This window comes from Poromitra crassiceps (genome assembly GCF_964638095.1).
Source record: "Poromitra crassiceps genome assembly, chromosome: 11".
NCBI classification, from domain to species: Eukaryota; Metazoa; Chordata; class Actinopteri; order Beryciformes; family Melamphaidae; genus Poromitra; species Poromitra crassiceps.
In genome coordinates, this window is record NC_139643.1 from 51,552,727 (window position 1) to 51,575,658 (window position 22,932).

The 22,932-nt window shown below is 44.4% G+C and overlaps 1 protein-coding gene across 1 annotated transcript in view; it reads right to left on the reverse strand.

Moving 5' to 3' along the window:
* Positions 1-22,932, reverse strand: part of thsd7aa (thrombospondin, type I, domain containing 7Aa) — a gene marked incomplete at both ends in the record, with an annotated part of 165,192 nt that overhangs the window by 23,675 nt on the left and 118,585 nt on the right. The window contains 11 exons of the mRNA XM_083646090.1: positions 221-366; positions 3,806-3,923; positions 4,396-4,511; positions 6,468-6,609; positions 6,943-7,096; positions 7,199-7,332; positions 9,255-9,433; positions 15,351-15,617; positions 16,894-17,085; positions 21,905-22,008; positions 22,335-22,467. Of these exons, the coding sequence (XP_083502216.1) occupies positions 221-366; positions 3,806-3,923; positions 4,396-4,511; positions 6,468-6,609; positions 6,943-7,096; positions 7,199-7,332; positions 9,255-9,433; positions 15,351-15,617; positions 16,894-17,085; positions 21,905-22,008; positions 22,335-22,467 (1,685 nt within the window). The remainder of the gene's footprint in view (positions 1-220; positions 367-3,805; positions 3,924-4,395; positions 4,512-6,467; positions 6,610-6,942; positions 7,097-7,198; positions 7,333-9,254; positions 9,434-15,350; positions 15,618-16,893; positions 17,086-21,904; positions 22,009-22,334; positions 22,468-22,932) is intronic.

A 22,932-nucleotide genomic window follows, 5' to 3' on the forward strand; every position in this document is an offset into this window, starting at 1 on the left:
CCTGCAAGCGACAATGACGGGGTCCAAGCACGTCAGAAACCATAAGGCCCACAGCAGCCAAACTTTGCACATAGGTTGGAAATGTAGTGGTAGTAGTGCTACTACTGCTACTACTACTACTACTAATACTAATATTACTACTACTATTACTATTACTACTACTGCTGCTGCTACCTACCAACCAACTAGGACTAGGACGATAGTGGAGGCTGGGGCTCACTTCAGACTTGCAGTCAGACCAGGCACTGTAGCGCCAGCGGTAGCAGGGCTTCACCGGGCAGGGTTTCCACTGCTCCCTCTGGGCCGGGCACGGCCTGCCATCGCCCTGCGGAGCCTGGGTCACCGTGCGCCTTCGCCACAGCTTGCCTGAGGAGGGAAGAAGAAGAGCTGCAAATTAATGGGGATCAGAATACAAAAATGGAGTCCCAAGGGATATGAGAGAATATTCAATTAGCTGCCGTCTCATAACAAATGCATTTCTTCCTTTTGCCTGCGACCTCATTTAAACCACCCGAAAATATATAATACATTCAGCAATACTACACAGAATATAAAAGTAGGTCTCAAAGATAACTCAACACTCTCAGAACATTGAAATAACTGCGTTTTTGTGGGCCATTTCAGCATGAATTCAGACTGCAAAACCCTCCATGAAATTCTTCGACGGGGAGCTTTTAACTCATTGAGTGCCAGCCACTTTTGGAGAACGGACGCTCCCAGTGCCAGAGTTTCAGAGCGTTTTCAGTGATTTCTCGAGGCCCACAGAATATTGTGTGATATTACTATGTAAACACTGAACACACACAAAGAACGATGAGACTCTATTCTATCATCTGCAAAAAAAAGTTTATTGATCCCATTTTCCGTTCTTTAGTTATGAGCCGGAGAAGATAGCTTGATTCATCCAAAAACAGTAATTTTTTCCTAGAAGCTGAGATAATTGGCCTTTTGTGAAATTAAACATTTCAAGCACATCACTGACTCTGAAGCTAATCTTTTCTAATGTAGTCACACCTCAAAAATAATTTCCTTCAATAAAACAGTTTAGGCCAGGGAATTTTGTTTGGCAGAATAATATTTTTAGCTACAACCAGCAGCGCTGGCCCCTGCGTGCGCTGCTGGTTGCAGCTTCTTGCTGGTCTTGATTTGCTGCTGGTGGGCATCGGATATTCTGGCTTGCGTTTGTCAATCCTGTCCTGCTGCCTGGGTCTGTCTGGCCGTTGCGTGCTGCTCTGCGTGCCCCCCCCCCCCCCCCCCCGCCCCGCCTCGCCTCGCCTGCACACTCCTCCTCCTGTCTGTGGTGGCTCTCTGCTGAGTTTGCTGTGCGCACAGTGAAGGGTGCGCAACATCCCGTTTTTTTACAGCGTTCCGCGTGTGTTTGTCACCGGCAACAATGCTTCCAGTTGAGAATAATAACAACTCCACGGTGTGGATGTGCGGATGTGCTGTCGCAACCGACACGGAGCGGCTCAATTGTGGGAGCAGATTGGCTGCTGCAGGCACAGCTGCAGTAACGTGCTTCAGCATATCGATGCATACGGATGCGATGCGATTTCCGTTTCCATAACGACTTCTTCTTTGTTTTTTCCTTGCCTTTCTGTTATGTGGAGAGCACTGTCGCCACCTAAGGGTTCTGTAAAATAGGTTATAGACCTCCAATAGCTACTATAGTTGTACAGGAGCTGCGGAAGGCTTTGATCGACGTCCCACCGTCAAAAAACGCATTGGACGTCGAAGGACGTCCATGGCACTCTACGTCACTATTTAATTGGACGTCGAAGGACGTCCATGGCACTCAATGAGTTAAGTACGCTTTTGATTTGAGACGTGATTTCTGCGTACAGTCAGTTGAGCGAACGGGCCTAAAGGGCACCTCCATTCATGTGACGTACACCAGCACCAGCCACTCCACGCCTTGATCCACCTCCAAAAGGTCAGACAATTAACTCCAACAGAATCTCTCTTTCCTTTCTAATATCAATTTAGGGAAGCGACATCAAACAGACTAAAATCATTGAATCATGCAGCACTTCTAGACTTTCTAAATGTTATTGGACCAAATCTCTATATATGAAATTGAGTATGTGGGCAATGTTTGTTTTGAGTCAGCTGGAGCTCAGGGCACTGGTGACAGAAGTAGAGTAGAGCGAGCGGGGAGGAGCTGTGCGAGGCGAGTAGTAGTGAGGAGCTCTGCTCACTCTGCTCGCCCTTCAGCTCAGGGCAGGGAGGGCATTTTGCCTCCGGGAGAGCGAATACCGAGTTGAAACAAGCGCCAAAGTGGTTGTTTTCTCACAGGGCTAATACAGCAATTAACTTGATACAGGAGGGGGGAGTCGAGTCAGACGATGACCGACATTGTTAAAGATGTTTTATTTGTATTTAATGTTGGAAAAGCAGCAAGCTTTTCAAATGAACTGCCGTTTTGTCTCAAATTGACGTTGAGATTGTTACATATTGCAGAAAGATACAATGCCGGCATTTGATTGTGGCGATTATGTTGCAAGAGCACCTTGCCACTTCCAGGTACTGCATGTTCATGTTCTTGAAATAACAAATCCAACACGTTTCTATTCCTATCTCACCAACAGTAATGATCTCCTCCAGCCTGGAGACACAAACGACCACACCAGGGTAAAGCGAGGAGGCCTCCTCTGCTCTTCTACCATCCTCAGAAAGAGATCCTTGTCGCCCGGGGACAGATTAAGGAGACCACAATAACTAAAGCCTGTATGGGTTTTCATATCTGTGCTGCTATTTGCTCTCGCCCGCGTCTGGCTCCTGCTCTTCTCAAGGACTCGTGGAGAGCAGAGCTCCTCCCCGAGGCCCTGAGCACACGGCCGTAATGGACCGCCAATCAATGTTCTGATCCGATGGAATTACACGCAAGCACATCATTATCCCAGGCTCCCTCAGCTGCTTTAGAGCGATCGTATCGCGCGGTCATTTCATAAAGCCTTTCTGCGTTCAACCATTACTGGGAGAGGAGAGTGCACTGCCAACCTGCAGGAAGGAGGCCATGACTCACAGACGAGACAACGTGCCGACGCAGAGACAGCTACCACGGTGGAGCCTCAGAGGAAACTCAACACAATGACTATAGTGAATCATAAAATTGCATTTACATACATTTCATTGTGAGGTCTGTGCAACCTCACACACACAGCTTTACATTCTGATGTCAACAAAAACATGGCAGGGAGCAATACTTACTATTACTATAGAGACAGTCGGCATGTCTGGGAACGCCCATACAGGCTCTAGGAACGCCCACAATAGACGCTGGGTTAGCTGGCTCAGCCTTGCTGGGGGCGGGGTCAGGGTGGGGTAAATTCCCCCGTTCTATCCATTCAGCAAAGTTAGAATTTAGCTGATAGCCCAGCCCAGGCAGACACGATCGGGGATTTAACCACCGCAGTAAACGCACATCTGAGCAGACGTCTTGTGTTCTGCTCTAGAACCCCCAAACATGTAGTTTAGAGCCGCAGCACCGTCTTTTGGTGAGTCAGCCCATGAGATATATCGGCGGTTTTACCCCACTCGCGCACCAGCCGTTTAACATTTTGTGGGCGTTCCCAGACATGCGGACTGTCTCTATAGGAATAATCGTTTATTTCCAACATTACAGGTATATGGGTCAGTCAAAGAAAGAGGGGGGCATTCCTGTTTACTTATGGCAACAGGGAGACTCAATCAAAGGTTTGTGGAAGGAGATTATTATAAGTTTAACCAGAGAAATGACCCGTAGCTGGGTCATTCTGGCATGGGAAAATAGACCTACATACTGTAGACATAACTACAGGCATACCTGCAAGCCCACAGGTATGGGTGCACTCAGACCACAGTGACCAATCAGAGAGCTGGCAGTTGACGGGACATTCCACGACACAGGAAGAATTCATCTGCCACTTCCTCTCCAGACCCAGCTGAAAGAAAGAGAGGGAGGAGACAGGTTGGATTTCTGTCATGAGACATGAACAAGGTGGAGACAGGAGGAGACAGGTCAGACCCAGCTGAAAGAGAGAGAGGGAGGAGACAGGTCAGACCCAGCTGAAAGAGAGAGAGGGAGGAGACAGGTCAGACCCAGCTGAAAGAGAGAGAGGGAGGAGACAGGTCAGACCCAGCTGAAAGAGAGAGAGGGAGGAGACAGGTCAGACCCAGCTGAAAGAGAGAGAGGGAGGAGACAGGTCAGACCCAGCTGAAAGAGAGAGAGGGAGGAGACAGGTCAGACCCAGCTGAAAGAGAGAGAGGGAGGAGACAGGTCAGACCCAGCTGAAAGAGAGAGAGGGAGTAGACAGGTCAGACCCAGCTGAAAGAGAGAGAGGGAGGAGACAGGTTGGATTTCTGTCATGAGACATGAACAAGGTTTTGAGGAGAGGAACAGGAAACAGCTCCCACCTCTTTACAGAACTTGAGGTCCACAGATTTGCCGTCACTGCGCACGCAGTCCAGCATGCGTGTTTTGATGCCACTTCCACACACAGCTCTGTCACTCAGCTGACACGTGCTCCAATCTGCAGGAAGACATGGAAACAGGCCCGACAGTGAGTCTTTCTGAACAAAGCACTATTCAATGGAATGTACTTTCTGAATTATATCACACAGTACCAATCAATGTACAGTCGAAGTAAAATTAGTAAGTAATTAACTTAGATAATAAAGATAATCTTCACAAACGTGGACTTCTTTTATGACTTTTGAAGCGTAAATGCGGTTTTTTGAAAACGCTTCAAAAGTTGTAAAAGTGGTCCGTTTGTGAAGATTATCCAGCGAAACACAAATGTCCCACTTCCATAAGCTTGTGTTAACCACAGTCTCCCTTACAGTACGATACACTTGTCTTGGACATTCGAGAGAACATACAGTAGGTGGCGTTGTAGCACACATATACACACAGTGCATGTAAAATCAAACTACAATTAACATTCAGTAACTGATATCCCTATACACCAACAATATGACCTAATACTGTATTGCACAAACCCCCCCCAAGAAATGAGTATGATAATGATAAGTTAGATATTGCACAGATGCCTTACCGACACCATGACGAAAAGAAAAAACCCACTTCAGGCCAGATCTTCAGTGCAAAAGCACTCTACTGTAAATCTCCCTTTTTGTCTCTGAATGAGCAGTGGGTCAGTACATCAAAGACGTGTGTTTCAGTGACCCAGTGCACTTGTGTTTCAGTGACTCAGTGCACTTGTGTTTCAGTGACTCAGTGCACTTGTGTTTCAGTGACTCAGTGCACTTGTGTTTCAGTGACCCAGTGCACTTGTGTTTCAGTGACTCAGTGCACTTGTGTTTCAGTGACCCAGTGCACTTGTGTTTCAGTGACTCAGTGCACTTGTGTTTCAGTGACCCAGTGCACTTGTGTTTCAGTGACTCAGTGCACTTGTGTTTCAGTGACTCGGTGCACTTGTGTTTCAGTGACTCAGTGCACTTGTGTTTCAGTGACCCAGTGCACTTGTGTTTCAGTGACCCAGTGCACTTGTGTTTCAGTGACTCAGTGCACTTGTGTTTCAGTGACTCAGTGCACTTGTGTTTCAGTGACTCAGTGCACTTGTGTTTCAGTGACTCAGTGCACTTGTGTTTCAGTGACTCAGTGCACTTGTGTTTCAGTGACTCAGTGCACTTGTGTTTCAGTGACCCAGTGCACTTGTGTTTCAGTGACCAAGTGCACTTGGGCGCAAGATATGGCACTTCATCTCCTACTGTTTTGTTGTTTGGCCAATTTCCCCCTGCTGCCCTGGTTGCTGCTCCACCCTCTGCCGATCTGGGTAGAGCCGTAGACTAGCACCATGCTTCCTCCGACACATGCGCAGTTGCCAGCCGCTTCTTTTCACCTGACAGGAGGAGCTTCACCGGCAGGACGTAGCACGTTGGAGGATCACGCTATTCCCACACCAGTTCCCTTCCATCCCGACCAGGCACCCCGACCGACCAGAGGAGGCGCTAGTGCAGCAACCAGGACACATACCCCCAATCCGGCTTCCACTCGCAGACACCAGCCAATCCTGCCTGTGTGGACGCCCGACCAAGCCGGAGGTGACACGGGGGTGCGAACCTGCAACCCTCGTGTTGGTAGGCAGGGAATCTACCACTACTACACTACCCAGATGCCCTCTTCATCTCCTACTGTTCAGTATTTTGACTAATAGCGGAACAAAATAAAATGTGTACCTGTTCAACTTACAGTTAGGGTAATTGCTCACAAGCGTATTGTTTGCCAAACCAAAACGGCTTCCTACCGCATTAGGAGACGGCACCTTGGCTAACGAAACCACACTTGCTCATGATTAGAATTTCACCATTGATTTGTAATTTGATGTTCTAAAATTCTTAAAATCGATGCTACCATTTCAACCCTGCTGTCATGACTGTTTGGTTTGTTTATGAGATGCTGGGCGTCACACAGATATTATGTTCCTTTTTTTAACCAATATTCTACCCAGGTGTTTCAGTCTCACCGGTGATATTGTAGGAGTAGTGGAAGCAGTTGCTGTTGTGTTTGCAGGCTTCTGTCTCCTTGGTGGGCGGACACTCCTTCTCCTCCCCAGGCTGCCGGATCAGGTAAGCAGTCCTCTCCCGCGTGCTGTTTCCACTGCATGGCTGAGGAAGGAGGGGAGAAGAACATAGTTACACTGTAGGAGAAGTACACCCGGGAACTTTATGAATGCCGTTATCTGCTGGAGAATCAACATTTCCCCTTCCCGTATTTGCATGTTTTCTACTCTTTGCCTACTTACCGTAGCCAAGACAGTCTCCCCAAAAAATCTGACGTATCAACATTGGTCCAGCTCAAAACGTTGTAGTTTTGTACATTAAATTAAAATGTATTTAATTTTTATTTAAATTAAAATATTTGATTGTGTGTAAAGCGACTTTGAGTACTGAATTGAATGTATTGTTGTTGTTGTTATTATTAGATAGTTCTAAGTTTACCAGTGGGCATGGACTCCAGGCTGCCCAGTCTGATAGCACACAGTCCTCTGGGCATGGCAGCCGGCTGTCCCGGGCCCCCAGCGGCATCTCCTCTGGGTCACACAGGTAGTCCTCCACCTGGTCCGATGGCCCGTCGATGGTGTTCAGCATACACCTGGACAAGAAGGGAGCCTGGGTTTGTAGTAGGAATGTATGGCTTTGTAGTGGAATTTGTGGATTTTAGTAGGAATTGTAGCTGTAGCTGTGCTGGTCTTACCGGACTTTCCTAGTCTGGACACCTTCACCGCAGTTCTCTTTCAGGTCCACGTTGCTCACCTTCCAGACACTCCAGGGCTCTGCCACCCACACGTACTGACCACAGTCGCTGAGGCACGGCACCACCTCATACACCTACAGTACCATGTAGAAACACACTTACCTGTCTGCGCTTGTACACAAAATACAGCAAACGTGTCAATTGCATTGAAGCTCTGATATCGATCGGCAATGACCACCATGCGTATTTATTGGGGCTACCCGTGATTCTTGACATTCAATAAGAAAGTTACCGTAAATTCCGGACTATAAGCCGCGGCTTTTTTCCCGTTTTTTGGCCCCTGCGGCTTATATAACGGTGCGTCTTATCTATGGATTTTTTCAGAAAAAAAAAAAAAAATACAAATAAAATCTCTCTTTTTTAGCACTCTTTCTAACTATAAATCCACTTCTGTTTTAATTTCCTCTCTTGCCCTCTTTTCACCACACCGCGGACACTGTGTGCACTGTAAAAATAAACAACGGTGGTGTTGTGTTATGTTGTTTTGTTGAAATGTTACGGTAATACGGTAAATGGGAGCTTCCTCAAACAGCCATCTCTTTCCCGACAATCCCCTCTGTGCGTGACCACTTACATATGGTAATTACGGTAAGCAAACGGCCACTCGGCCAACAACTCCCTCCCCCGACTACCAGGAGAAAATCACAAACTTCGGCGAATTCACACAAAGGAAGATCAAGGAATATTCACAACAAGACGAGCAGTAGAAGCAACACTCTCACTTACCATGGGGAAGGTACGCAGAAATTCACACGACGCAGCTTTCAAGTTGAAAGCAGTCAATCTCGCATTAAAAGAGGGAAACAGAGCAGCCGCGCGTAACCTGGGCATCGATGAGTCAATGGTGAGGCGTTGGACGGTGCAGCAGGAGGACAAACACAAAGGAAGATCACGGAATATTATAGGAGTGTGAAAACATCCACAATCACCAACGGGTTCCAAAACGCTGGACTGCTGCGGGATGAAGAGGATGACGCCGCCACAGCTGGCGCTGAGGGCCGTCAGAGGCTTCAGAGGCTGTTCGATGCCGACAGTGATGAAGAGGAGTTCGTTGGTTTTGAGTGACAATGAAGGAGAGAGGAGAGTGGTTGACGACGAAGCCACCCTGAACCTGTTCGTTTCCGACACTGAAGATGAGGACTTTGGTGGTTTCAGTACGCAGGAAGAAGAGGAAGACGAGGATTAGTGACTTGACTTCTCTGGTTACAGGTTTGCTGCACATATAGCCTATTGTTGTGTGATTTTGTCTGGGGATTAGTGACCTGACTTTTGTTTTGTTTTGTTGAAATGTTAATAAATGGGAGCTTCCCCAAACAGCCATCTCTTTCCCGACATTCCTCTCTGTGCACGAACCCTTTCATATGGTAATTAAACATCAAAACACCCGCGGCTTATAGACCGGTGCGGCTTATAGAAGAAAAAAATAGTCAATTTTGGTCCCGCGGCTTATAGACCGGTGCGTCTTATAGTCCGGAATTTACGGTAAATCACATTTTATTCATGAAAAAAAGTGAGTCACAGAAACAAGATAACCAATATCACAAGATGAGGAGAACTCCTTAAAATAAATAATTGAGAAGTATGGATAAAAAAAAACAAGCAAGAAAATAAATCGATGTCAACAATGTACTCACCTGAGCCTGTGGATGGAATCCAATCATCGATCCACCAAGGGAAAAAGAATAACAGAAAAAGAACAGTTATATTATTGTGACTAAACAGAACTGTACGTTAAAAGTAGCTACAAGCACTTGGATCTATCTGCTGGGTGGCATGCCATGAGAGAACAAACCGCAATTTAGCTAGTGAATAAAACATGTAAACATGTCTGGCACACCAAATGTCTACAACAAAGAGAAACATTACATTCTAATATTTGAATACAACATTAAAACACAGCCCAGGTACTGCAGCGCTGTTCGAGGTGAGAACCCCCCTACATGTAGCTCACCTGGTTGACATGTTCGAGGTGAGAACCCCCCTACATGTAGCTCACCTGGTTGACGTGGTCCAGTTTGGGGCATGGTCGCCCGCCGTTGTAGGGCTTTTCCCGGAGCCACTTGGAGCGCACTTTGACCCCGCTGCCACAGGACTTGCTGCAGCGCGACCAGTTGGACCACTCACTGAGCTTACAGTCAGACGGGCAGGGAATGATGCAAGCCTCCTCAATATAGCCTGCAACCAACCACAAGATAACAGCTGGTTATATAGGCTGCAACCAACCACAGCTAACAGCTGGTTATATGGGGTCCACCCGCTATGCCGACCACCTGCTATGCCGACCACCCGCAATGCCGACCTTAGGTTTAGGCGTGGGGGTGGGAGAGGTTAGGTTTTGGGTTAGGGTCTGGGGGAGGTTAGGTTTAGGCATGGGGGGAGGTTAAGTTTGGCGTGGGGGCTGGGAGAGGTATAGCTCCACCGACACGCTGCACGCCGCCTCGCTCAGCTGGTTCTGCTTGTGGGCTATCGGCATTGCGACCTGTCGGCACTGCGGCCTGTCGGCACATAGACGCGGCACCGGTTATATAGGCTGCAACCAACCACAAGATAACAGCTGGTTATATAGCCTGCAACCAACCACAAGATAACAGCTGGTTATATAGGCTGTAACCAACCACAAGCTAACAGCTGGTTATATAGGCTGCAACCAACCACAAGATAACAGCTGGTTATCTTGTGGTTGGTTGCAGCCTATATAACAGCTGGTTATATAGCCTGCAACCAACCACAAAATAACAGCTGGTTATATAGCCTGCAACCAACCACAAGATAACAGCTGGTTATCTTGTGGTATCTTGTGGCAAAAATTGCAAATTAGTGGCCAAAATGGCTGAAGACAGAATCAGCACCATGGAGAGCTGCAGAGTTGAGCAGCACACAGCTGAGCAGAGTTGTAATCAGGGAAGTGGACTTTATGAGAGAGGAGAGGCTGCATGCCAACTCTGTGAGCGAGGCCTCACTAAATAGCCAGTCACACAAGGAGTATTCCACGAGTAGCCAAAGTTGTTAAAGTCGTTTTCTTTGTTGAAGGTCTTCAAATGAACACAGTTTTCTGTCACATTTACATCAACATTGTCGCTTTGCACAAACCTCAAATGACACGTTTCACAAATGTACAATGTTGACATTTGATTTGTTGCATTTGGACGAGGTGAGAGAGCCGGCCAGCGGTACTGGAGCTCGCTCGCCCCAAAGCAACCAAACATCAAATATAAAACATCAAACAACAAATACAATATTTTTTAAGTGGAAGATTTGGGATTGTTTTTTGGTGGGGGTGGATATTGCCTGAGTCTACTTGATGCTCATCTGACTGCACACGGATGGATGGGAAATTCATCAATTATTCATCTGAAAGAAGATGGGAGGGTCATGAAGGTCTAAACAGATTCTGCAGCGTTGGACAGGTTCAAGTTCAAGTTCACTTTATTATTTGTCCCTGAAGGGCAATTTGTGTGCAGCAGATATCAAATCTAAACATAAGCACAACATGGAGACATGAGCAGCAGTTTGCAGCAGGTGAACTAAGTGATCCCTCACCATTCAAGTAAACAGGCAGCAGCAACAATCTGCAAGACGCATACATTAAGAATGATCAAAATAAGGAATTATAAAATAAGTAAGTCGAGGGCTGTCAACTAGACAGAGGATGTTGTGAGAGCACAATGTAATAATAATAATAATAATAATATTAATAATAATGTAGTGACAAGACAAGTACAAAACTGCAAAAAAGAATGGAAATGACCCAAAAGGAATAATTGGGCTCATAGAATGAGATAACGTGCATTGTGATTGGATGAGGTATTCCATTAGTCAGAGCAATCAAATGTCTCCCTACCTGCTCCTATCTTGTCATTGACATGGTTGATTATGGTTTGATGTATGATTAGAGGAGGAGTATATTGGGCACTGCATAATTCCATCCATGTTATTTCATAGTTTTGATGTCTCTCCTATTTTTCCAAAGAAAATATCCTAAAACTCTTTAATACAGTTAAAAGTTGTTGGCGATGTATCTTGCATTTAGGGCTCCGTTTTGTCTATTGTGTGGTGATGTCTTTTTCTTATTGGCTCAGTCACAGTGGAGTTTGACAGCAGAAAATGTTCCAGCAATACAAAATATTAATGAAACGTTCATCTTTGTTGTCAGTACCGTCAGTGCGGGCTTCATCATCACTAACTAGTTGGGCAGCTTTGAAATTGAAAGCAACTAGTTGACACTCCTCTGTGAGTTGTGGAAAGGCATTGTGGGAAATCACTAACTGCAGTAGAGCTAGACCAGACAGGTGGAGGGGACAAAACAAAACAAGGAAATGACAACACTTCATCAGGACTCCTGGGCTGCACTGAACATCCAAAATGGATCATGTCTAAAAGTGGAACATGGATCCAAAGGTGGATTCTCCTTGTAAGACTACATGAAAGAAGTTGTAGCCTTACTGTCTGTTGATTGCATCGAATAAGCTGCCAATCAGAAAAGCTCCTCAGGCGTGAAAGAACTCCTGCTGTTATTCACAACTGCTGACTCTGGATTCAGCTACACTGCTGATTGCTTCCATAAACAAAGCTAGCATCACTGATCTCCAGCTCTAGCCCAAGGCGACATGTCAGCAGCAAGGAGCCGGCAAATTACCATGTGACACCCACAATGCTCTCTGATGAGACCATGTGACACCCACAATGCTCTCTGATGAGAGAGTCATGTGACACCCACAATGCTCTCTGATGAGAGAGTCCCAATCAAAGACTCCTACATCAGAAGGAGAGCAGCACTAGCAGGAGCAGCAGTAAGAACAGTCAAGAAAACTGAACAAAAAACTAAGAAGCAGCTCTGGGGCCGGTTGCACCAACTGGTCTTACACTGGTCTTAAGCTAAGTTGGTCGTAACTTTACGACCTACAGCTACGCCGGTTGCACCAAGACGACTTAAGCCTTATTTTCACTAAGACCAGGCGTAACTCCTACGCCTCGTCAGGAGGAGGCGTAGAGCCTGCCTGTAACAGAGATCTCCGCGGAGACCTTTTTGACCGTCATCGTCGTAACATCGCCAGTTCGCCGTCTTTGAAAGCACGACATTAGATTATAACTAACTACTTGTGTGGCTTAGCCTTCCCAAATGTTGGCGTTAATTCTTTTAGAATTTAATACATAGAATTGGGAACGTTACATTCAATTTCATTCAGACTCCCTGACACTAATCGCCGCCGCCATTTTCCCCCGGGGCTTCCACAGGAGGAGGGGGGTGGGAGGAGGGAGGGTGTAGTGACGCACATACAGTAGTGGGTGACGGCGCGAGGCACATGTGGGCCAATCAGAGGGCATTCCCCGACAATTCACATGAACGCGCATTGCTATGACCAGCGTAGTTAAGACCAGAGTAAGCCGTGTTGGTGCAACAGGCGTAAGTCCATGGTCTTAACTAAGACCGACGTAGGAGTTACGACCAGGCATAGTTAAGACCAGTTGGTGCAACCGGCCCCTGACCTGTAAAAGAAATGAATTGGGAACGGTTGTCGAGTGGCAATTACAGGTGGGAAATTGGGGTATAATTTCAGAGCTCCGGTTTGTCGAGTTCAAAAAGTGTTTGTTGACCTAGATTTGAGGCGTAATTATGCAATATGCATTTACGTTGTTTATATTTCCCACTGATTATAGCAATATGTTGAATTCAACAGCTATTTTACCAATTGAAATTAGCTAGCTGTGTATGTTTTTGTAACTCCGAGTTAAAAACAGCGTGAAGTACGCAACTGTGTCGGATGCTGGAACATCTGAGTTGAAAGTTCTGAGTTCTGAGTTGTCTTGAATGTAGTATGAGTCCAGTATCTTATCTTATCTTATCTTATCTGATCTGATCTTATCTGATCTTATCTTATCTGATCTGATCTTATCTGATCTGATCTGATCTGATCTGATCTTATCTGATCTTACAGTCAGTTACCATCAACCGGCCCCATACTGGGAAGTAAAGCTGTGGCTCACAAAGCGATGTGTTTTACAGAGAGCAAACAGAAACACACTCACTCCCCAGAGCATCTTCTGTATTTCCCCAGGAGGACCAAGATGCAGAGCACCACAGCACTGTGATCGCTAATTCCCTTTTCTGCCTTCTTCCCTGGAATATATTGCAGAATGCTACACCACCAGGTGCTGTGACTGATCTACAGAATGCTACACCACCAGGTGCTCTGACAGATCTACAGAATGCTACACCACCAGGTGCTGTGACTGATCTACAGAATGCTACACCACCAGGTGCTGTGACTGATCTACAGAATGCTACACCACCAGGTGCTGTGACTGATCTACAGAATGCTACACCACCAGGTGCTCTGACAGATCTACAGAATGCTACACCACCAGGTGCTGTGACAGATCTACAGAATGCTACACCACCAGGTGCTGTGACAGATCTACAGAATGCTACACCACCAGGTGCTCTGACAGATCTACAGAATGCTACACCACCAGGTGCTGTGACAGATCTACAGAATGCTACACCACCAGGTGCCCTGACAGATCTACAGAATGCTACACCACCAGGTGCCCTGACAGATCTACAGAATGCTACACCACCAGGTGCTCTAACAGATCTACAGAATGCTACACCACCAGGTGCTCTGACAGATCTACAGAATGCTACACCACCAGGTGCTGTGACAGATCTACAGAATGCTACACCACCAGGTGCTGTGACAGATCTACAGAATGCTACACCACCAGGTGCTGTGACAGATCTACAGAATGCTACACCACCAGGTGCTGTGACAGATCTACAGAATGCTACACCACCAGGTGCTGTGACAGATCTACAGAATGCTACACCACCAGGTGCTGTGACAGATCTACAGAATGCTACACCACCAGGTGCTCTGACAGATCTACAGAATGCTACACCACCAGGTGCTCTAACAGATCTACAGAATGCTACACCACCAGGTGCTCTGACAGATCTACAGAATGCTACACCACCAGGTGCTCTGACAGATCTACAGAATGCTACACCACCAGGTGCTCTGACAGATCTACAGAATGCTACACCACCAGGTGCTCTGACAGATCTACAGAATGCTACACCACCAGGTGCTCTGACAGATCTACAGAATGCTACACCACCAGGTGCTCTGACAGATCTACAGAATGCTACACCACCAGGTGCTCTGACAGATCTACAGAATGCTACACCACCAGGTGCTCTGACAGATCTACAGAATGCTACACCACCAGGTGCTGTGACAGATCTACAGAATGCTACACCACCAGGTGCTGTGACAGATCTACAGAATGCTACACCACCAGGTGCTCTGACAGATCTACAGAATGCTACACCACCAGGTGCTCTGACAGATCTACAGAATGCTACACCACCAGGTGCTCTGACTGATCTACAGAATGCTACACCACCAGGTGCTCTGACTGATCTGCAGAATGCTACACCACCAGGTGCTGTGACAGATCTACAGAATGCTACACCACCAGGTGCTCTGACTGCTGTCCACTTCCTGCCATTCATTCTGGATTCATGGATCACATATTATGTGAGTACAGGAATGCTTGTTTACCTGAAGAGAATAATAATATTTGAAATATTTCAAATTGCATTTTTACACAATGTAGGGTACAATGCAGAGCAAATGACAGTAGAGGCTGCCAGACTTCTCAGTGATGGTCTTGTTTATTTATGATAAGGTTATGTTTTCACAAGCCAATAGGCCATGTCCACTAGCCAATAGGCCATGTCCACTAGCCAATAGGCCATGTCCACTAGCCAATAGGCTACACGTAACTTTGTAGAAAGGGTGATGGAGGTATGCACTCTGTTTATACTGCTGTCTAAAAAACATATGTGATAATGATTTACAGATGTTAAAATGTGCACATTGCTGTGTATTTGTCCGTCAATGGATTCGAGTGAAATGTTATGGTCTCTCCTGAGTCTAAATATAGCTGAATTGCTTGGTTTGACCAAGTAAAACTAATTCATAAGCATTTTACAAAATGTCTATGGAAAAATAAATGGTGGATGAAATCCCTTGGTTTGTATGCCTAAACCGGAAGCAGGCTTGACTTTGGCTCTCTAGTCACTCACCGTGGCTGTTGCAGCGAGACGTCTGCACCATGCGGTTGTCCTGGTCGTAGCACACCATGGCCTGGTAACGGTATCCTTGGCCACACTCCTTGATGTCACCTTGGACCTTCATGCCCAGCTGTCCCTCCACGCGGCCGCCCTCAGGCAGGATGCAGTCAGACCAGTTGCCCACAGGCTGGGCGTTGTATTTGTTACAGGGACAGTACTGCGTCTCCGTCACTGGATACACCTGGTTGTTCTTACACTGGTCACGCTTTTTACTCTTCCCTGCAAAAGAGGAATACTCTGTAACATGTCCGCTTCCAAACCTCAGGCATTTAAGCAAAAACATACTCAAGATCGTGCAATGTCGTGGTCATTGGCACCTAACTGAACCCCAAAGCACGATAACAAAACACAATATGCAACAATAACAACGAAGAATAGTGCAGGTTTGCGCAGATCGGGCCCGTGCATCACTTCCTTGTCCGTTAGAATGAGGGGGGAGGGGCCTAGGCTAAATCTCGTACACACACATCTCGTGCTTCAACAGATGGACACACAGTCACTTATAGGAGCGGCTGCACCGCTTACACATAACTTTGTATGATGCTTGGCTTTACAGAGCATGATGTAGATGCATGGTACTACACAGCATATTCTCCACAGGGGCATTTCTACGGGTGGGCCTGGGTAGGCACAGGCCCACCCACTTCTTGCCCTGGCCCACCCAAAAAATAAAAATAAAAAATTGGTTGTTTTCTAGAGGCAAACTTGCTGCTGCCTTGCTAGCTAATGGTTTTGTAGCTTAAAAACACAGGGCACATCATCTCCAGAGTCTAATGCATGACGACTTCATGACATCTAGGAATTTTGCGCGCTTCGCGGCGCGCGCAAAATTTCGTCATGCAATTGCCCCACCAATTTGATGCAGGCCCACCCAATTTTATCCAGGCCCACCCATAATTGAATTTCTGCCTACGCCCCTGATTCTCCAGTGTTAGCGTTGACATTAATGGATTATTTGGAGTTGACAGCATTGATTGAAGAGTTGTCAGAGCTAAATCTAGAGTGGAAATAAGTGATGGAGTGGACTGATAACCTGACATTGCCAGATGGACTGATGGAAACTAGCGATGAGTGGAAAAGTGTTGCTTTCTACAGACCTAAATTCACACTGAGGATTTTGCTGTGGCACTAGTCACTGTTCAAGGGAGATAACAAGGGAACAGAGGAGTGCATCGAAAGCCTACTTAGAAGCCTATGAGCTCATCCCATATAGTCATAAAGAAATCCATAAGACCATCAGGTATTTCCTCAAGGGCTCTTAAACCCTTACATAACAAATCTACTCCCCCCCTCAGCTTTATCATCTTCTGTCTTCTTCTAAGGCAGTAGCGGTAGCCTGCAGGCTGGAGCTGCTCAGTGGCCAACAGTAGGAGACTGTGGTTGTAGCAGGTCGCTTCCAGTTTGCATGCAGTGCTCGGCGGCTGGGATCCAGTGATCTTATCCCAAAGGCTGGTGGAATGTGGACGTCACAGTGGAGTGAAAATCTGCCACTCACCCAGCAGCATCCTCTTGCGGGCGCGGACGCCCACGCAGTCGGCTGTGCAGGAGGAGAACTTGGACCAGCTGCTGAGCTGACAGTCCTCCTGGCAGGGCAGCTGACAGGGCTGGGTGAGGGGCGGCATGGAGCCCAGCTTCAGACAAGCTCCGAGCTCTGCCTGCCCAGCGTCCTGTTTCCTGCATGACACAGCTACAGAGGAGAGGAGAGGAAGGCAGTGTTAGCACTGTTAGCAGTGTTAGCATGGCGCCTACATCACACAGCTACAGAGGAGAGGAGAGGAAGGCAGTGTTAGCATGGCGCCTACATCACACAGCTACAGAGGAAAGGAGAGGAAGGCAGTGTTAGCACTGTTAGCACTGTTAGCATGGCGCCTACATCACACAGCTACAGAGGAAAGGAGAGGAAGGCAGTGTTAGCACTATTAGCACTGTTAGCAAGGCACCTACATCACACAGCTACAGAGGAAAGGAGAGGAAGGCAGTGTTAGCAGTGTTAGCACTGTTAGCATGGTGCCTACATCACACAGCTACAGAGGAGAGGAGAGGAAGGCAGTGTTAGCAGTGTTAGCATGGCGCCTACATCACACAGCTACAGAGGAAAGGAGAGGAAGGCAGTGTTAGCACTGTTAGCATGGAGTCTAGATCACTCAAGATATTAGGCTATAAGCTAAGAGTTACCCAAGGGGCAACCTCTGGTTCTGAAAAATGAAGCCAACGCGGAGGTGCCATAAACCTGCATTCTTTCTAATAGCCTGCAGGGGGCGACTCCACTGGCTGCAAATAGAAGTCCGATTGGATAGAAGTCAATGGGAAAATGACCTCACTTGATTGATGACCTTAGTAAACACTTTCCTAATGAGTTTATGGCCTCAATCACTAGTTTCAAGTCTTCTTCAATCCAGCACGATGTTTATTTTCTAAATGATGCTCCCATTTAGAGTCAAATAGACGATAAAGCAGACTATGCTTTGGGGCATGATTGACAGGTCACCTGTCCAGTGATCGCACAGCTCGCCGATCACGGACCAATAGCAGGCGGCGCTGTGGCTCTGTGGGAAAGCCATGGTCGCACGCTAGCTGCTTCTGGCTCCAAATAACCAAGATGGTGGCTCCAACCCCCTCTCTCTCTCCCTAGCTTTCCTGTCCCGTAAGCCAAACTAATCATCTTAAAAACGTCTGGTAGAGAAAGCGTGGCTGAAATCTAAACAATAGAATAAACCTTCTTTCTCCATCTCTCTTGCTTCTTCACGCAGCCACACACACATAGGCAGGCAGACACGGGAAACTGTTCTCAAACGGTAAAATGCCTCTTGCCTTCTGCACAAACACACTGTAGTGAGTGGGTGAACAGTAAGAGGGTTATAGAGTCTACTGTTACAGGTAATGGTACATAATGACAAGATGGAGGAGCAGGATGCTCATGGTTGGAATCAGATAATGACTTTTCTGTCTTTAATGTCTTTAGAGTGTGTGCAAGATAACACTGGAGTGAACTAACCGTCTGCCTCAATTCCAAATGAGAGGCTTGATAGTGTCTTGCTGTAGTGATGTAGGTCCTATTGTCCTAGTGTGTGTGTGTGTGTGTGTGTGTGTGTGTGTGTGTGTGTGTGGGGGGGGGGGGGGGGGGGGGGGGGGGGGGGTATTGTTGAGCCATCTTGCCACACCCAAGCACAAGACCTATAGACGGTTTTAACGGAATGGTCAGTCCTGCACTTTAATTTTTTTTTCTTTTATATCCATAGCAAACACTGCAACAGGAAGTGAGTGGTGTGTCAAATTAAAACCGTCTATATTATATCAGATCAAACTCTTCACCCCTCCTGATGCGTGTGCCAAGCATCTGGTACACTGTAGTGAAGGGCTTACAGTGTGGATAAGTATAGTCAGCAATATAGAGCTCAACTTTCCGTGACGTCTCCAGCCGCAGAAGGTAATTCCCCATTCATTTTCTCCAAAGACTTTTAGAAAAAAATCCTTATATAACGAGTTTTAATGCTGGAACCAAGCCAACCAGTGACCCACTAAATCATGAGTGACCATAAAACATTTCACTTGGAGCAAAAACAAAAAATAAAACTGAAAATGAACGGAGGAACTCTCTTCCGGGGCTGGAGACCTCACAGAAAGTCACGTGACTGTTGAGCTCTGTGTCATTGATAGTGTATGATAGTGTATGATAGTGTATGATAGTTATGATAGTGTATGATAGTTATGATAGTGTATGATAGTGTATGATAGTTATGATAGTGTATGATAGTTATGATAGTGTATGATAGTGTATGATAGTTATGATAGTGTATGATAGTGTATGATAGTTATGATAGTGTATGATAGTTATGATAGTGTATGATAGTGTATGATAGTTATGATAGTGTATGATAGTGTATGATAGTTATGATAGTGTATGATAGTGTATGATAGTGTATGATAGTGTATGATAGTGTATGATAGTTATGATAGTGTATGATAGTGTATGATAGTGTATGATAGTTATGATAGTGTATGATAGTTATGATAGTGTATGATAGTGTATGATAGTTATGATAGTGTATGATAGTGTATGATAGTTATGATAGTGTATGATAGTGTATGATAGTTATGATAGTGTATGATAGTGTATGATAGTTATGATAGTGTATGATAGTTATGATAGTGTATGATAGTGTATGATAGTTATGATAGTGTATGATAGTGTATGATAGTTATGATAGTGTATGATAGTGTATGATAGTGTATGATAGTGTATGATAGTGTATGATAGTTATGATAGTGTATGATAGTGTATGATAGTGTATGATAGTTATGATAGTGTATGATAGTTATGATAGTGTATGATAGTGTATGATAGTTATGATAGTGTATGATAGTTATGATAGTGTATGATAGTGTATGATAGTTATGATAGTGTATGATAGTGTATGATAGTTATGATAGTGTATGATAGTGTATGATAGTGTATGATAGTGTATGATAGTGTATGATAGTGTATGATAGTTATGATAGTGTATGATAGTGTATGATAGTGTATGATAGTTATGATAGTGTATGATAGTGTATGATAGTTATGATAGTGTATGATAGTGTATGATAGTGTATGATAGTGTATGATAGTTATGATAGTGTATGATAGTGTATGATAGTGTATGATAGTTATGATAGTGTATGATAGTGTATGATAGTGTATGATAGTGTATGATAGTGTATGATAGTTATGATAGTGTATGATAGTGTATGATAGTGTATGATAGTTATGATAGTGTATGATAGTGTATGATAGTGTATGATAGTGTATGATAGTTATGATAGTGTATGATAGTGTATGATAGTGTATGATAGTGTATGATAGTGTATGATAGTGTATGATAGTTATGATAGTGTATGATAGTGTATGATAGTGTATGATAGTGTATGATAGTTATGATAGTGTATGATAGTGTATGATAGTGTATGATAGTTATGATAGTGTATGATAGTGTATGATAGTGTATGATAGTTATGATAGTGTATGATAGTGTATGATAGTGTATGATAGTGTATGATAGTGTATGATAGTGTATGATAGTTATGATAGTTATGATAGTGTATGATAGTTATGATAGTGTATGATAGTTATGATAGTGTATGATAGTGTATGATAGTGTATGATAGTTATGATAGTGTATGATAGTGTATGATAGTTATGATAGTGTATGATAGTGTATGATAGTGTATGATAGTGTATGATAGTGTATGATAGTGTATGATAGTTATGATAGTGTATGATAGTGTATGATAGTGTATGATAGTGTATGATAGTTATGATAGTGTATGATAGTGTATGATAGTTATGATAGTGTATGATAGTGTATGATAGTGTATGATAGTTATGATAGTGTATGATAGTGTATGATAGTGTATGATAGTGTATGTTAGTGTATGATAGTGTATGATAGTGTATGATAGTGTATGATAGTTATGATAGTGTATGTTAGTGTATGATAGTGTATGATAGTGTATGATAGTGTATGATAGTTATGATAGTGTATGATAGTGTATGATAGTGTATGATAGTTATGATAGTGTATGATAGTGTATGATAGTGTATGATAGTTATGATAGTGTATGATAGTGTATGATAGTGTATGATAGTTATGATAGTGTGTGATAGTGTATGATAGTGTATGATAGTTATGATAGTGTATGATAGTTATGATAGTGTATGATAGTTATGATAGTGTATGATAGTTATGATAGTGTATGATAGTGTATGATAGTGTATGATAGTGTATGATAGTGTATGATAGTGTATGATAGTGTATGATAGTGTAGGATAGTTATGATAGTGTATGATAGTGTATGATAGTGTATGATAGTTATGATAGTGTATGATAGTGTATGATAGTGTATGATAGTGTATGATAGTGTGTGATAGTTATGATAGTGTATGATAGTTATGATAGTGTATGATAGTTATGATAGTGTATGATAGTGTATGATAGTTATGATAGTGTATGATAGTGTATGATAGTGTATGATAGTGTATGATAGTGTATGATAGTTATGATAGTGTATGATAGTGTATGATAGTGTATGATAGTGTATGATAGTTATGATAGTGTATGATAGTGTATGATAGTGTATGATAGTTATGATAGTGTATGATAGTGTATGATAGTTATGATAGTGTATGATAGTGTATGATAGTGTATGATAGTTATGATAGTGTATGATAGTGTATGATAGTGTATGATAGTGTATGATAGTGTATGATAGTGTATGATAGTTATGATAGTGTATGATAGTGTATGATAGTGTATGATAGTGTATGATAGTTATGATAGTGTATGATAGTGTATGATAGTGTATGATAGTGTATGATAGTTATGATAGTGTATGATAGTGTATGATAGTGTATGATAGTGTATGATAGTTATGATAGTGTATGATAGTGTATGATAGTGTATGATAGTGTATGATAGTGTATGATAGTTATGATAGTGTATGATAGTTATGATAGTGGCTGTCCTTACCTCGAGCCTGCAGGCCTGGCCCACATGTCTCCTGAGCACCTGGACTGTCCTGTCGAACTGACCAGGGAACCAGCTGGCAGCGTCTCCACTTGTGGGTTTTCCACCTGCGGAAAGATATTTATTCTTATTTTTATTTGCTTTTATTTTATTTTTGTGTGTTCTGTTTTGTCATTTTGTTTTATTCTTTGTTTGTTATGTAATAATCTGTGTTGTTGTCTTGGACTCCAGGAAGACTAAGGGTCGTTTAGGCGTCAGCTAATGGGGATCCTTCTAAATAAACAAATAAACTAGAACATGAGGAACATGAGAACATGAGGAACATGAGGAAGATGAGGAACCTGAGGAAGGAAAGTTATCTTTATGCCTTATGCCTGTTTGTCATGCACATGAATAATGCAGAGATGCTTATATGATGGAGAAGACTGCTGACCTGTAGCCTTGACAGACAGATGGGGCGTCGCACTCTCTCTCTTGGGCGAGCACCTCTGGACAGTCCTGTCCCCCATTGGCCGGTGATTGGAGGATGATGCGTTTCCTGTGCTGCTTCTTCTTAGTGTTGCCACCTTGAAGAAAAAAACACATTCATACTGTATCTACACAAACAAGTGTCTTTTCCAGTTCTAGAGGAAACGGAGATGATTCATAATCAAAGCTGCTAATATATGGGTGTGTTCTGAGCAGGCATTGTCAGGAGCGGTTGATCTGACTCAGGTGCGGACAATGCCAAGCCAATGGTTCATTTGGAGTGAGAGCAGGACATGAAGCAACCACAGGAAATGAGCCCAAACACAAAGTTTATGGGTACGAGGAAACAGATGTTGGCGTCTGATAGCTTAGAAAGCCTAGCACAACAAAATGAAGTGAGGAGGACAAACCACAATCTGGACTGAAGCTCATATGCAGCTATTTCTTCATTTTAACTGATTTAACTTGTTTCTGATTGGCCAGCAGGTGTGCATTAAAACCGTTTAGAACACGGCTCTCTTGAATACTCGATTCTGATTGGTCAATCAACAAGATTCACCGGT